This window comes from Erinaceus europaeus, chromosome 7 (genome assembly GCF_950295315.1).
Source record: "Erinaceus europaeus chromosome 7, mEriEur2.1, whole genome shotgun sequence".
Lineage (NCBI taxonomy): Eukaryota > Metazoa > Chordata > Mammalia > Eulipotyphla > Erinaceidae > Erinaceus > Erinaceus europaeus.
In genome coordinates this window covers 628,004-641,064 of record NC_080168.1, presented here as the reverse complement: position 1 = coordinate 641,064, position 13,061 = coordinate 628,004, and the positions used below count along the sequence as shown (strand labels likewise).

The following is a 13,061-nucleotide window of genomic DNA, read 5'->3' as shown; positions in this document are numbered from 1 at the left end:
GCCCGCAAACTGCAGCAGCGGAGACCTGTGCAGGCTGCTGCTGTCTGTCTGTCTGTCTGTCTGTCCGATAAAATAGGAGGACGGCCTGCAAGCGGTGCATTCACGTGCCCCAGGCTCCAGGGACGACCCTGGAGGTGCAGACAGACAGGTGGCGCAGCGTAAAGGAACCCGGGGAACTGTGGTCTACACTGGCTCTCCGGCCGCTCTCGGTCTGCACTGGCTCTCCGGCCGCTCTCGGTCTACACTGGCTCTCCGGCCGCTCTCGGTCTACACTGGCTCTCCGGCCGCTCTCGGTCTACACTGGCTCTCCGGCCGCTCTCGGTCTACACTGGCTCTCCGGCCGCTCTCGGTCTACACTGGCTCTCCGGCCGCTCTCGGTCTACACTGGCTCTCCGGCCGCTCTCGGTCTACACTGGCTCTCCGGCCGCTCTCGGTCTACACTGGCTCTCCAGCCGCTCTCGGTCTACACTGGCTCTCCGGCCGCTCTCGGTCTGCACTGGCTCTCCAGCGGTCTACACTGGCTCTCCGGCCGCTCTCGGTCTGCACTGGCTCTCCGACCGCTCTCGGTCTACACTGGCTCTCCGGCCGCTCTCGGTCTGCACTGGCTCTCCAGCGGTCTACACTGGCTCTCCGGCCGCTCTCGGTCTACACTGGCTCTCCGGCCGCTCTCGGTCTACACTGGCTCTCCGGCCGCTCTCGGTCTACACTGGCTCTCCGGCCGCTCTCGGTCTGCACTGGCTCTCCAGCGGTCTACACTGGCTCTCCGGCCGCTCTCGGTCTACACTGGCTCTCCGGCCGCTCTCGGTCTGCACTGGCTCTCCAGCGGTCTACACTGGCTCTCCGGCCGCTCTCGGTCTGCACTGGCTCTCCGGCCGCTCTCGGTCTGCACTGGCTCTCCAGCGGTCTACACTGGCTCTCCGGCCGCTCTCGGTCTGCACTGGCTCTCCGGCCGCTCTCGGTCTGCACTGGCTCTCCAGCGGTCTACACTGGCTCTCCGGCCGCTCTCGGTCTACACTGGCTCTCCGGCCGCTCTCGGTCTACACTGGCTCTCCGGCCGCTCTCGGTCTACACTGGCTCTCCGGCCGCTCTCGGTCTACACTGGCTCTCCGGCCGCTCTCGGTCTACACTGGCTCTCCGGCCGCTCTCGGTCTACACTGGCTCTCCGGCCGCTCTCGGTCTACACTGGCTCTCCAGCCGCTCTCGGTCTACACTGGCTCTCCGGCCGCTCTCGGTCTGCACTGGCTCTCCAGCGGTCTACACTGGCTCTCCGGCCGCTCTCGGTCTGCACTGGCTCTCCGACCGCTCTCGGTCTACACTGGCTCTCCGGCCGCTCTCGGTCTGCACTGGCTCTCCAGCGGTCTACACTGGCTCTCCGGCCGCTCTCGGTCTACACTGGCTCTCCGGCCGCTCTCGGTCTACACTGGCTCTCCGGCCGCTCTCGGTCTACACTGGCTCTCCGGCCGCTCTCGGTCTGCACTGGCTCTCCAGCGGTCTACACTGGCTCTCCGGCCGCTCTCGGTCTACACTGGCTCTCCGGCCGCTCTCGGTCTGCACTGGCTCTCCAGCGGTCTACACTGGCTCTCCGGCCGCTCTCGGTCTGCACTGGCTCTCCGGCCGCTCTCGGTCTGCACTGGCTCTCCAGCGGTCTACACTGGCTCTCCGGCCGCTCTCGGTCTGCACTGGCTCTCCGGCCGCTCTCGGTCTGCACTGGCTCTCCAGCGGTCTACACTGGCTCTCCGGCCGCTCTCGGTCTACACTGGCTCTCCGGCCGCTCTCGGTCTGCACTGGCTCTCCAGCGGTCTACACTGGCTCTCCGGCCGCTCTCGGTCTACACTGGCTCTCCGGCCGCTCTCGGTCTGCACTGGCTCTCCAGCGGTCTACACTGGCTCTCCGGCCGCTCTCGGTCTACACTGGCTCTCCGGCCGCTCTCGGTCTACACTGGCTCTCCGGCCGCTCTCGGTCTACACTGGCTCTCCGGCCGCTCTCGGTCTGCACTGGCTCTCCAGCGGTCTACACTGGCTCTCCGGCCGCTCTCGGTCTACACTGGCTCTCCGGCCGCTCTCGGTCTGCACTGGCTCTCCAGCGGTCTACACTGGCTCTCCGGCCGCTCTCGGTCTACACTGGCTCTCCGGCCGCTCTCGGTCTACACTGGCTCTCCGGCCGCTCTCGGTCTACACTGGCTCTCCGGCCGCTCTCGGTCTACACTGGCTCTCCGGCCGCTCTCGGTCTGCACTGGCTCTCCAGCGGTCTACACTGGCTCTCCGGCCGCTCTCGGTCTACACTGGCTCTCCGGCCGCTCTCGGTCTGCACTGGCTCTCCAGCGGTCTACACTGGCTCTCCGGCCGCTCTCGGTCTACACTGGCTCTCCGGCCGCTCTCGGTCTACACTGGCTCTCCGGCCGCTCTCGGTCTACACTGGCTCTCCGGCCGCTCTCGGTCTACACTGGCTCTCCGGCCGCTCTCGGTCTACACTGGCTCTCCGGCCGCTCTCGGTCTACACTGGCTCTCCGGCCGCTCTCGGTCTGCACTGGCTCTCCAGCGGTCTACACTGGCTCTCCGGCCGCTCTCGGTCTGCACTGGCTCTCCGGCCGCTCTCGGTCTGCACTGGCTCTCCAGCGGTCTACACTGGCTCTCCGGCCGCTCTCGGTCTACACTGGCTCTCCGGCCGCTCTCGGTCTACACTGGCTCTCCGGCCGCTCTCGGTCTACACTGGCTCTCCGGCCGCTCTCGGTCTGCACTGGCTCTCCAGCGGTCTACACTGGCTCTCCGGCCGCTCTCGGTCTACACTGGCTCTCCGGCCGCTCTCGGTCTGCACTGGCTCTCCAGCGGTCTACACTGGCTCTCCGGCCGCTCTCGGTCTACACTGGCTCTCCGGCCGCTCTCGGTCTGCACTGGCTCTCCAGCGGTCTACACTGGCTCTCCGGCCGCTCTCGGTCTACACTGGCTCTCCGGCCGCTCTCGGTCTGCACTGGCTCTCCAGCGGTCTACACTGGCTCTCCGGCCGCTCTCGGTCTACACTGGCTCTCCGGCCGCTCTCGGTCTACACTGGCTCTCCGGCCGCTCTCGGTCTACACTGGCTCTCCGGCCGCTCTCGGTCTGCACTGGCTCTCCAGCGGTCTACACTGGCTCTCCGGCCGCTCTCGGTCTACACTGGCTCTCCGGCCGCTCTCGGTCTGCACTGGCTCTCCAGCGGTCTACACTGGCTCTCCGGCCGCTCTCGGTCTACACTGGCTCTCCGGCCACTCTCGGTCTACACTGGCTCTCCGGCCGCTCTCGGTCTGCACTGGCTCTCCAGCGGTCTACACTGGCTCTCCGGCCGCTCTCGGTCTACACTGGCTCTCCGGCCGCTCTCGGTCTGCACTGGCTCTCCAGCGGTCTACACTGGCTCTCCGGCCGCTCTCGGTCTACACTGGCTCTCCGGCCGCTCTCGGTCTACACTGGCTCTCCGGCCGCTCTCGGTCTACACTGGCTCTCCGGCCGCTCTCGGTCTGCACTGGCTCTCCAGCGGTCTACACTGGCTCTCCGGCCGCTCTCGGTCTACACTGGCTCTCCGGCCGCTCTCGGTCTACACTGGCTCTCCGGCCACTCTCGGTCTACACTGGCTCTCCGGCCGCTCTCGGTCTACACTGGCTCTCCGGCCGCTCTCGGTCTGCACTGGCTCTCCAGCGGTCTACACTGGCTCTCCGGCCGCTCTCGGTCTGCACTGGCTCTCCGGCCGCTCTCGGTCTACACTGGCTCTCCGGCCGCTCTCGGTCTGCACTGGCTCTCCAGCGGTCTACACTGGCTCTCCGGCCGCTCTCGGTCTACACTGGCTCTCCGGCCGCTCTCGGTCTACACTGGCTCTCCGGCCGCTCTCGGTCTACACTGGCTCTCCGGCCGCTCTCGGTCTACACTGGCTCTCCGGCCGCTCTCGGTCTGCACTGGCTCTCCGGCCGCTCTCGGTCTACACTGGCTCTCCGGCCGCTCTCGGTCTGCACTGGCTCTCCAGCGGTCTACACTGGCTCTCCGGCCGCTCTCGGTCTACACTGGCTCTCCGGCCGCTCTCGGTCTGCACTGGCTCTCCAGCGGTCTACACTGGCTCTCCGGCCGCTCTCGGTCTACACTGGCTCTCCGGCCGCTCTCGGTCTGCACTGGCTCTCCAGCGGTCTACACTGGCTCTCCGGCCGCTCTCGGTCCACACTGGCTCTCCGGCCGCTCTCGGTCTACACTGGCTCTCCGGCCGCTCTCGGTCTACACTGGCTCTCCGGCCGCTCTCGGTCTGCACTGGCTCTCCAGCGGTCTACACTGGCTCTCCGGCCGCTCTCGGTCTACACTGGCTCTCCGGCCGCTCTCGGTCTGCACTGGCTCTCCAGCGGTCTACACTGGCTCTCCGGCCGCTCTCGGTCTACACTGGCTCTCCGGCCGCTCTCGGTCTACACTGGCTCTCCGGCCGCTCTCGGTCTGCACTGGCTCTCCAGCCGCTCTCCGGTCTACACTGGCTCTCCAGCGGTCTACACTGGCTCTCCGGCCGCTCTCCGGTCTACACTGGCTCTCCAGCAGTCTACACTGGCTCTCCGGCCGCTCTCCGGTCTACACTGGCTCTCCAGCGGTCTACACTGGCTCTCCGGCCGCTCTCCGGTCTGCACTGGCTCTCTGTCAGCTGCTCTCCAGCAGGGCTGGGCCCACGGTGTGGGGATGCCCAGGAGGAAGCCTGAGGGGCACAGTGGCCCCAGACGCCCCCGACACGGGGCTGAGCTGCTCCCGGAACCGCGTGCGAAGCCGCAGGTGAGCAGAGACGCTGCTCAGTGAGCAGCAGGCCCAAGCCGCGGCTTAAAGACGAGCTCTGCTTTGAGAAAGACCTGAAACTGGCAACCTGGAGGAGGAGAGGAGCAGCACGAGAGGCCAGCACATCCTTTGAACCAGGCCTCCCTCAGGCGCCCACCTGCACCCCGCTCTGGGGGTCACACCTGCACCGGCCTCAGGCTGAGACCCGCGGCTGGCAAAGCGCAGGCCTGTGCAGGGACCCAGGTGGGGTGAGGCGTGTGGGGACGGGACGGGGCCGCGCAGACTCTCCTCTCTAACCTGGAGGCTTTAGGGCCAGGGGCACGAGAAGGAAAGACCACAGGGACAGACCCACCTGCCGCGGGGGTGGGGGCCCCGAGGAGGCTGGCCGGGCACTGACCCTGTGGAGCGGCAGCCCAAGTCCGCGCCTCTGCTCAGCCTCTGGTTTGGCACAGGGCCCTCGGCAGGCGCCACGCACAGCGCAGGACCTGGGAGCGACCCGGCCCCACGCCAAGGCCGCCGCCGAGTCCGTGCCCAGAGTCCCCGGGCACCGAGGGGACGGGCCGGGCAAAGAGAGTGCTCACACGGGACGTCGGGCAGAGCTGTTTATGAGGCCTGGCACGAGGTGCGGCCAGAGCTCGGCCCCGCGGCCGTGCGGGCGTCTCCTCAGCGCCGGGAGCCGAGGTTGAAGCCGCGCACCATCTTCTGGATCTTCTCCTGGTTCCTGAGGATGTTGGCCTTGACGGCGCAGATCTTGTCCTGCTGCTCCCGGATGAGCTGCTCCAGCTCCCCCAGCTCCGCCTTCAGCGGCTCCACGGCGCCGTTGGTGATGCTGCGGGTGGGACAGAGCCAGCGCTGGGGGCTCGCCGGGCAGCAGTGGGGCCGGGCCGGCTAGAGCCCCGGGGAGGCCGAGGGCAGGAGCAGCGTCCCCTGGCTTTTCAGCCATCAAGTGCAAAGCAAACACGGGATGGGACGGGACGGGACGGGGTGGGACGGGGTGGGACGGGGTGGGACGGGGTGGGGTGGGTGGTGGCGCACCCGGCTGACCACACACGTTACAGTGTGCAGGGGCCCGGGTTCGAGCCCCCGGTCCCCACCTGCAGGGGGAATCTTCGTGAGTGGTGGGGCAGGGCTGCAGGGATCTCTCACTCCATATTTCTCTCTGCTTTGACCCAATAATAATAACTCAACTCAATAACTAAAATACAAATGCTGGGGAGCCCCGCTTCTCCCGTCACAGCCCCCGCCCCGGCCCCAGCCGAGCGCCCGCCCGCAGCCCCCGGGCCGCACCTCTGCTCCTTGTGCAGCGCGACGCCGTGCTGCCGGCCCTCGTCGCGCCAGACCTGCAGCTCCAGCTGCATGGCGTCCACGTCCTCCTGCAGGTAGTCCATGACCCTGCCCAGGGGCAGCGCGCTGCGGCACAGCGTCTGGATGGAGGCCCGCAGCCGCGCCATCTCCTTGGCCACCACGTCCTTCTCCTTCTTCCACGCCACCTCCGACACCAGCACCTTGTCCTGCGGCCAGGACACGGGGCTGTGAGGGGCCTCCCTGCGACCCTCTGCGGCCCCCGGGGCCCGCGTGTGACATGTGTGGTGTGAGACTCACACCTGGGCTTCTTCTTCTTCAGAGCTGGGCAGAGACCCCGGGGGACGCAGCTGTCACTCGCGGCCGCTCTGGAAGTCGCCAGGAGGCCCCACACCCACCCGGAGGCCGTGAGGGGACAGATCCCGCCCTGACCCGGGGACAGGGGTCGCCCCTTCCCTGCCGCCCCGCCCTCGGTCTCCCCCAGGAAGCCCGGCTCCTTGTCACTGTCACCCTCCTCGTCCCGGGCTTATCCCAATCAGCTCCCAGTAGCCTTTGCTGCGTGTGGACAGTTTGAGGACAGATCTGATTTGGTGACTTCCCGGGGCTGCAGGTGGGCTCAGCTCCCCACTCACCCAGTCAAAGCAGAGCCACCCCCACCTTGCAGCCCAACAGGAGGGCCTGGGAGATGTGACCAGAAGGTCACCTCGGGCCCCTCTCCCCCCGGCTGGAAGGCCCCCCAGAGAAGAGCAGCCTCGAGTGGACGTGCCCAGCAACCCAGGGGCCTTGATGGTCAGTGGAGTTTGAGGGCATGAAGGGCTGGGGTGCAGGGGCTGGGAAGACGAGGACCTGGGTTCGACCCCAGCATCCTGTGGGCAAGTGATGCTCTGGTTCTCTCCCTCCCTCCCTCTTTCTCTCTCTCTCTGGTTAATAGATGCATCCTTAAAAAACAGAGACCAGGGAGTCAGGCGGTGGCGTAGCAGGTGGGGCACATGTGGCGCAAAGCGCAGGGACCGGCGTGAGGATCCCAGTTCGAGTCCCCGGCTCCCCACCTGCAGGGGAGTCGCTTCACGGGCGGTGAAGCAGGTCTGCAGGTGTCTGTCTTTCTCTCCCCCTCTCTGTCTTCCCCTCCTCTCTCCATTTCTCTCTGTCCTAGCCAACAATGATGACATCAATAATAACTACAACAAAACAAGGGCAACAAAAGAAAAAAAAATAGCCTCCAGGAGCAGTGGATTCGCAGTGCAGGCACTGAGCCCAGCGATGACCCTGGAGGCAAAAAGAAAAAGGAAAAAAGGGACAAGAAAGGGAGAGAGATGCCTGCAGCCCTCCACCACCACTCATGAAGCTGCCTCCCTGCAGGTGGGGTTGGGGGCTTGAACCTGGGTCTTTGTGCAGTGCCAGGTACGGGCTCAACTGGGTGCGCCACCACCCGGCCCCAGCTTTTAGTGACTTTTACTGCTACCAGGCTTGTGGCTGGGCCCGGTGCTGCATGGTGAATCCACCGCTCCCGGCAGCCATTTTCATCCTTTATTTCATTTGATGGGACGAAGAGAAACTGAGAGAGGAGGGGGTGACAGAGAGGGAGACAGAAACCTGCAGCCCTGCGCCACCACTTGTAAAGCTTTGCCCCTGCAGGTGAGGACTGGGGACTCAAATCTGGGTCCTTGTGCGCTGTGAACATGTGCGCTCTACCAGGTGCACCACCGTCCTTCCCATCACTCCTTGCTGCTTCTTAAGAGGGAAAAGGGAGGAAGTTGGGCAGTAGCGAAGCGGGTTAAGCGCAGGTGGCACAAAGTACAAGGATCCCGGTTCGAGCCCCGGCTCCCCACCTGCAGGGGGGTCGCTTCACAGGCGGTGAAGCAGGTCTGCAGGTGTCTGTCTTTCTCTCCTCTCTGTCTTCCCCCTCCTCTCTCCATTTCTCTCTGTCCTATCCAACAACAACAATAATAATAACTACAACATTAAAACAAAGGCAACAAAAGGGAATACATAAATATTTTTTTTAAAAAAAGGAAGACCCATCCCGCCACCACTTCCCCTCCTGCTTCCTGCCCAGGTGAGGCTGAGATGGAGACTTGAGGGTCAGTGCTGCTGTCGGGGTCCTTGGCAGTTGGCCTTGGTTCTCGGGGAGCTCAGTGACCAGGGTTCCCTGCTATGTTATCTCTCCCTCTCCTCTCCCCTCTCCCTCTCTCTCTCTCTCTCCCTCTCCCTCTCCCCCCCCCTCTGAAATTAACAAGGAAGGAAGGGAGTCCCCCAGGAGTGATGGAATCGCACAGGTACAGACAGCGAACTTCCAAAGCACCTCGGTGGCTCTCGTCTCTTTGAGCACCAGGCCGTTTCACTCACGATTCCTACAGCCCCAGCCTGTGTGACAGGAGGGCCGCACTGCCGTCCTCAGCTCCCTTTTGTAGCCCAGTACGAGCTCCCGGGTTCGCTTGTTTGTTTTATAAAGGAAACACTGACGAAACCACAGGCTAGGAGGGTGAAGCTCCACACAGTTCAGACAGAACTCCGCATCCCACCCCCGTTTCTAAAGAATGGCAGCTGCGGGGGGGGCACTGCCACGGTTCCAGTGCGGCCGTGACACTGACATGTCCGTGTTCGTCTCGGCCACGGAAATGTGAGCAGAAACAACATTCCTGGCCAAGGAGTACCCCGTTCTACCAGGACCACAACCCTGTGAACTCAGTACTCTAGCCTGGGGGGGTCACTTCTCGCAGGGTGAAGCGTTTCTGAGGAAACCTCATCACACCACCTAGAGCCAACGGGAGGACGGCAGGCCCCTCCCTGACGACTGACCAGCCACGGCCACCTTCCATCGGGGGCCTTCCCAGGCCCCGAGGGTCCTGGGGCTCCTCACAGCACGGCCCCAGCCCCCAGCTTCCTCCAGAAGCTTCCCGAGTGCCGCAGATGGCAGACGGCAGACCGCAGACCGCACTCGCCTGCCCGCCTGGGCCCCGGCCCCGTGGAGGAGAGGCGCTCGCTCGTCTCAGGAGCCGGAGGGAGCAGGCCCCAAGCTTTCAGAGAAGGGCACCCACCCACACAGAGAGATCGTCTGTTTACTTCAAAATAAAGAGTCCAAGCAAGAAAAAGAAAAACACCTGAAACCTCAATTTAATTAGAACAAAGGCCAAAAAAGCCAAGAACTTAAGTGAATGAAGAGTCGGCCGTGAGCCCTGTTTGCATTTTAGCTTCGGCCAGTTATTGAATTGCCTTTGAAACTGCCGAACAGTCTGAAGAGTGTTCATTTATAAAGACTAAAAGGGGGAATCGGGCGGCAGTCCAGTGGGTTAAGCACACATGGTGCAAAACGCAAGGACCGGCAAGAGGACCCCGGTTCGAGCCCCCACTGGCTCCCCACCTGCAGGGGAGTCGCTTCACAAGCGGTGAAACAGGTCTGCAGGTGTCTGTCTTTCTCTCCTCTGTCTTTCCCTCATCTCTCCATTTCTCTCTGTCCTAACAACGACGACATCAATAACAACAAAATAATAACTACAACAACAATTAAAAAAAACAAGGGCAACAAAAGGGAAAATAAATGAATAAAAATTTTTAAAAAAAGATTAAAAGGGGCCGGGCGGTGGTGCACCTGGTTGAAGCACATGTTACAGTGCACGAGGACCCAGGTTCGAGACCCCAGTCCCCACCTGTAGGGAAAGCTTCACGAGTGGTGAAGCAGGGCTGCAGGTGTCTCTCTGTCTCTCTCCCTCGCTATCCCCCTCTTGATTTCTGGCTGTCGCTATTCAATAAATAAATGATAATAATAAAATAAAGATTAAAAGACGAGTCACTAACACAAGACACTAATAAGTCTGCTTTCTGTTTGTTTTTAAAACTTCCCAAATGGAAAGGGACCAGGAAGGCTAAGAGTTCATATCTTGCTCAGGACAGTTCTGATCCCTCCTGAAAGGGGGGCAAACCGCCTGGGGGCAGGGGGGGGGTCAGTGCAGGGGGGTCAGGGCAGGGAGGGGGTCAGGGCAGGGAGGGGTCAGGGCAGGGAGGGGATCAGGGCAGAGAGGGGTCTGGGCAGAAAGGGATCTGGGCAGGTGTGGGTCAGGGCAGGGATGGGTCAGGGCAGAGAGGGGTCAGGGCAGGGTGTGGGTCAGGGAAGGGAAGGTTTAGGCAAAGAGGGGGTCAGGGCAGAGAGGGGTCAGGGCAGAGAGGGGTCAGGGCAGGGATGGGGTCAGGGCAGAGAAGGGTCAGGGCAGAGAGGGGTCAGGGCAGGGTGTGGGTCAGGGCAGGGTGTGGGTCAGGGAAGGGAAGGTTTAGGCAAGGAGGGGGTCAGGGCAGAGAGGGGTCAGGGCAGGGAGGGGGTCAGGGCAGAGAGGGGTCAGGGCAGGGTGTGGGTCAGGGCAGGGTGTGGGTCAGGGAAGGGAAGGTTTAGGCAAGGAGGGGGTCAGTGCAGGGAGGGGTCAGGGCAGGGAGGGGGTCAGGGCAGAGAGGGGTCAGGGCAGGGAGGGGGTCAGGGCAGAGAGGGGTCAGGGCAGGGTGTGGGTCAGGGCAGGGAGGGGTCTGGGCAGAGAGGGGTCAGGGCAGATGGGATCAGGGCAGAGAGGGGTCTTGGCAGGGTGTGGGTCAGGGCAGAGAGGGGTCAGGGCTAAGAGGGGTCCAGGCAGGGATTGGTCAGGGCAGGGAGGGTTTCAGGGCAGGGAGGGGTCAGGGCAGAGAGGGGTCTGGGTAGGGAGGGTCAGGGCAGGATGTGGGTCAGGGCAGTGAGGGGTCAGGGCAGGGAGGGGTCAGGCGGGATGGGTCCGGCAGGAGCAGAGACTTCATCTCTACTGGACTCAAAGGCCCCAGACGTGCCGCTCTGAGAAGCCGCCTGACGGGGAACAGTGAAGTGGGCCTGAGAGGCGAAGCACAGGGAGCAGCTCTGCTGGTGGAGCGCAGGCCGTCCCTCCATCCACAGACAGCATTTCTGTCAAGCTGAGTTGGCCGCGGCCCCCACGGTCCATGTCTCTGGAGGCTGGACTGTCCCGTCCTCCCCATCTCCGTGGACTCCTCCCGACAGCCTCCAGCTCTGCCCCAGGGCAGCGAGGCGGACTGGTTGAGGGTGGGCAACGGGCAGCACTGGCCCTCGGGCCCTCCTCTCCCCTCCTCCGCACGGAGGGTGGCCACACAGAGGCCTCGGTGTGGACTGGCCCCCAGGGAGAGACGCCTCTGACTGGGGCCCTCGCCTGAGGGTCCACTTGCAGGAAGCCCTTACCTTCTCGCCCGGCCTGGGGGATGGCTGCTGCTTCTCGTAGTCCTTCTTGGTCTCCAGAATCTTCTTGACGAGACCCCCTGTGAAAAGCCAAACGGGGAGTGGGGGGGTCAGGCCGCCGTCACCTGGCTGCGGAGAGCAGGGAGGTGCTGGCCATGGTCCATCCTGCCCTGTCCATGTGGCGTGGACAGCTCCCCGACACCCAATCTGGAGACAGTAGAGGGAAAGAGGGGCAGGGAGAAGGGGAGAGAGGGAGAGGAAGAGGAGAGGGAAAAAGGGAGAGGAGAGGGAGAGAGAGAGAAGACAGGAGGGGGGGCAGGCTGAGCTTCAGTATTTCGGGGAGTGGCCTCCTTGGAGAATTCTCGAGAATTACAAATGACTCCCTCAGATTTCTTGACACCTTCCACCCAGGTTCACTCCACTCTGGCGACGGACGGACGGACGGACGGACGGACGGACGGATGGGTGGACGGATGGCACCAGGAGGGAGCCTGGGGGCTGTGGTTGTGCCGTCTCCCCGGCTGACCCAGAGTCTCTTTCCAGAGGAGGAAGAGAGGGCGCTCGGCACAGCCCAAGGACAGCCGCCTCCTTCACGTGGGGAGGGTGTCTTGGACTCAATCCATTAAAACACCGTCACCCGGGAGTCGGGCGGTGGCGCAGCGGGTTAAGCGCACGTGGCGCAAAGCGCAGGGACCGGCGTCAGGATCCCGGTTCGAGCCCCACCCCCGGCTCCCCACCTGCAGGGGAGTCGCTTCACAGGCGGTGAAGCAGGTCTGCAGGTGTCTGTCTTTCTCTCCCCTTCTCTGTCTTCCCCTCCTCTCTCCATTTCTCTCCGTCCTATCCAACAACAAAGCAACGTCAACAATGGCAATAATAACCGCAACGAGGCTGCAACAACTAGGGCAACAAAAAGGGGGAAAAATGGCCTCCAGGAGCGGTGGATTCGTGGTGCAGGCACTGAGCCCAGCAATAACCCTGGAGGAGAAAAAAAAAAAAAACACCGTCACCCCTGGAAGAAGCACCCCAAGAAAGCTGTTCTGGAGACAACGTCCTCCCCACGGGCTGCAGGGCAGAGTGGCCTTGGGGAGCAAGGCCCAGTGGCCAGGGCGGTCACAGCAGAAACGAGGGTGGGTGACGATGGCCTTGCACACCCACTCAGGCCCACGCACTCGCTCGGTAGCTCGCCTGGCAGAGCACAGGCCTCACCACACACGCGCGCACGGGCCTTGGGGCTGAGCCCCAGCACCACATGGGGGTGCAGACGGTGGGGCAGACATGGGGTGCAGCAGGCTCCTCCCTTCACCTCCCTCCCTCTCAGAGTCAGCACTGGGAGCTGCTCAGCAGTGCCGCCATGGGGCCCAGCCCGGCTCACACACACACACATATACACACACCCGGCTCACCGTGTGTCTATGGGGCCCAGCCTGGCACACACACACACACACACACCCAGCTCACCGTGTGTCTATGGGGCCCAGCCTGGCGCGCGCGCGCACACACACACACACACACACACACACACACACACACCCAGCTCACCGTGTGTCTATGGGGCCCAGCCTGGCGCGCACGCGCGCGCACACACACACACACACACACACACACACACCCGGCTCACCGTGTGTCTATGGGGCCCAGCCTGGCACACACACACACACACACACCCAGCTCACCGTGTGTCTATGGGGCCCAGCCTGGCGCGCGCGCGCGCGCACACACACACACACACACACACACACACACACCCGGCTCACCGTGTGTCTATGGGGCCCAGCCTGGCGCGCGCGCACACACAC

General features: G+C 63.8%; 1 protein-coding gene across 11 annotated transcripts in view; it reads right to left on the bottom strand.

Moving 5' to 3' along the window:
* Positions 1-5,354: 5,354 nt before the first annotated feature.
* Positions 5,355-13,061, bottom strand: part of TRAF3IP1 (TRAF3 interacting protein 1) — a 33,786-nt gene continuing 26,079 nt past the window's right edge. For all 11 annotated transcript variants that reach the window (XM_060193573.1, XM_060193574.1, XM_060193575.1 and 8 more), the window contains 3 exons: positions 11,269-11,345; positions 6,051-6,274; positions 5,355-5,592 (listed from right to left, as the gene is read on the bottom strand). In XM_060193573.1, coding sequence (XP_060049556.1) covers positions 5,427-5,592; positions 6,051-6,274; positions 11,269-11,345 — 467 coding nt within the window. In that variant the 3' untranslated portion in view covers positions 5,355-5,426. The remainder of the gene's footprint in view (positions 5,593-6,050; positions 6,275-11,268; positions 11,346-13,061) is intronic.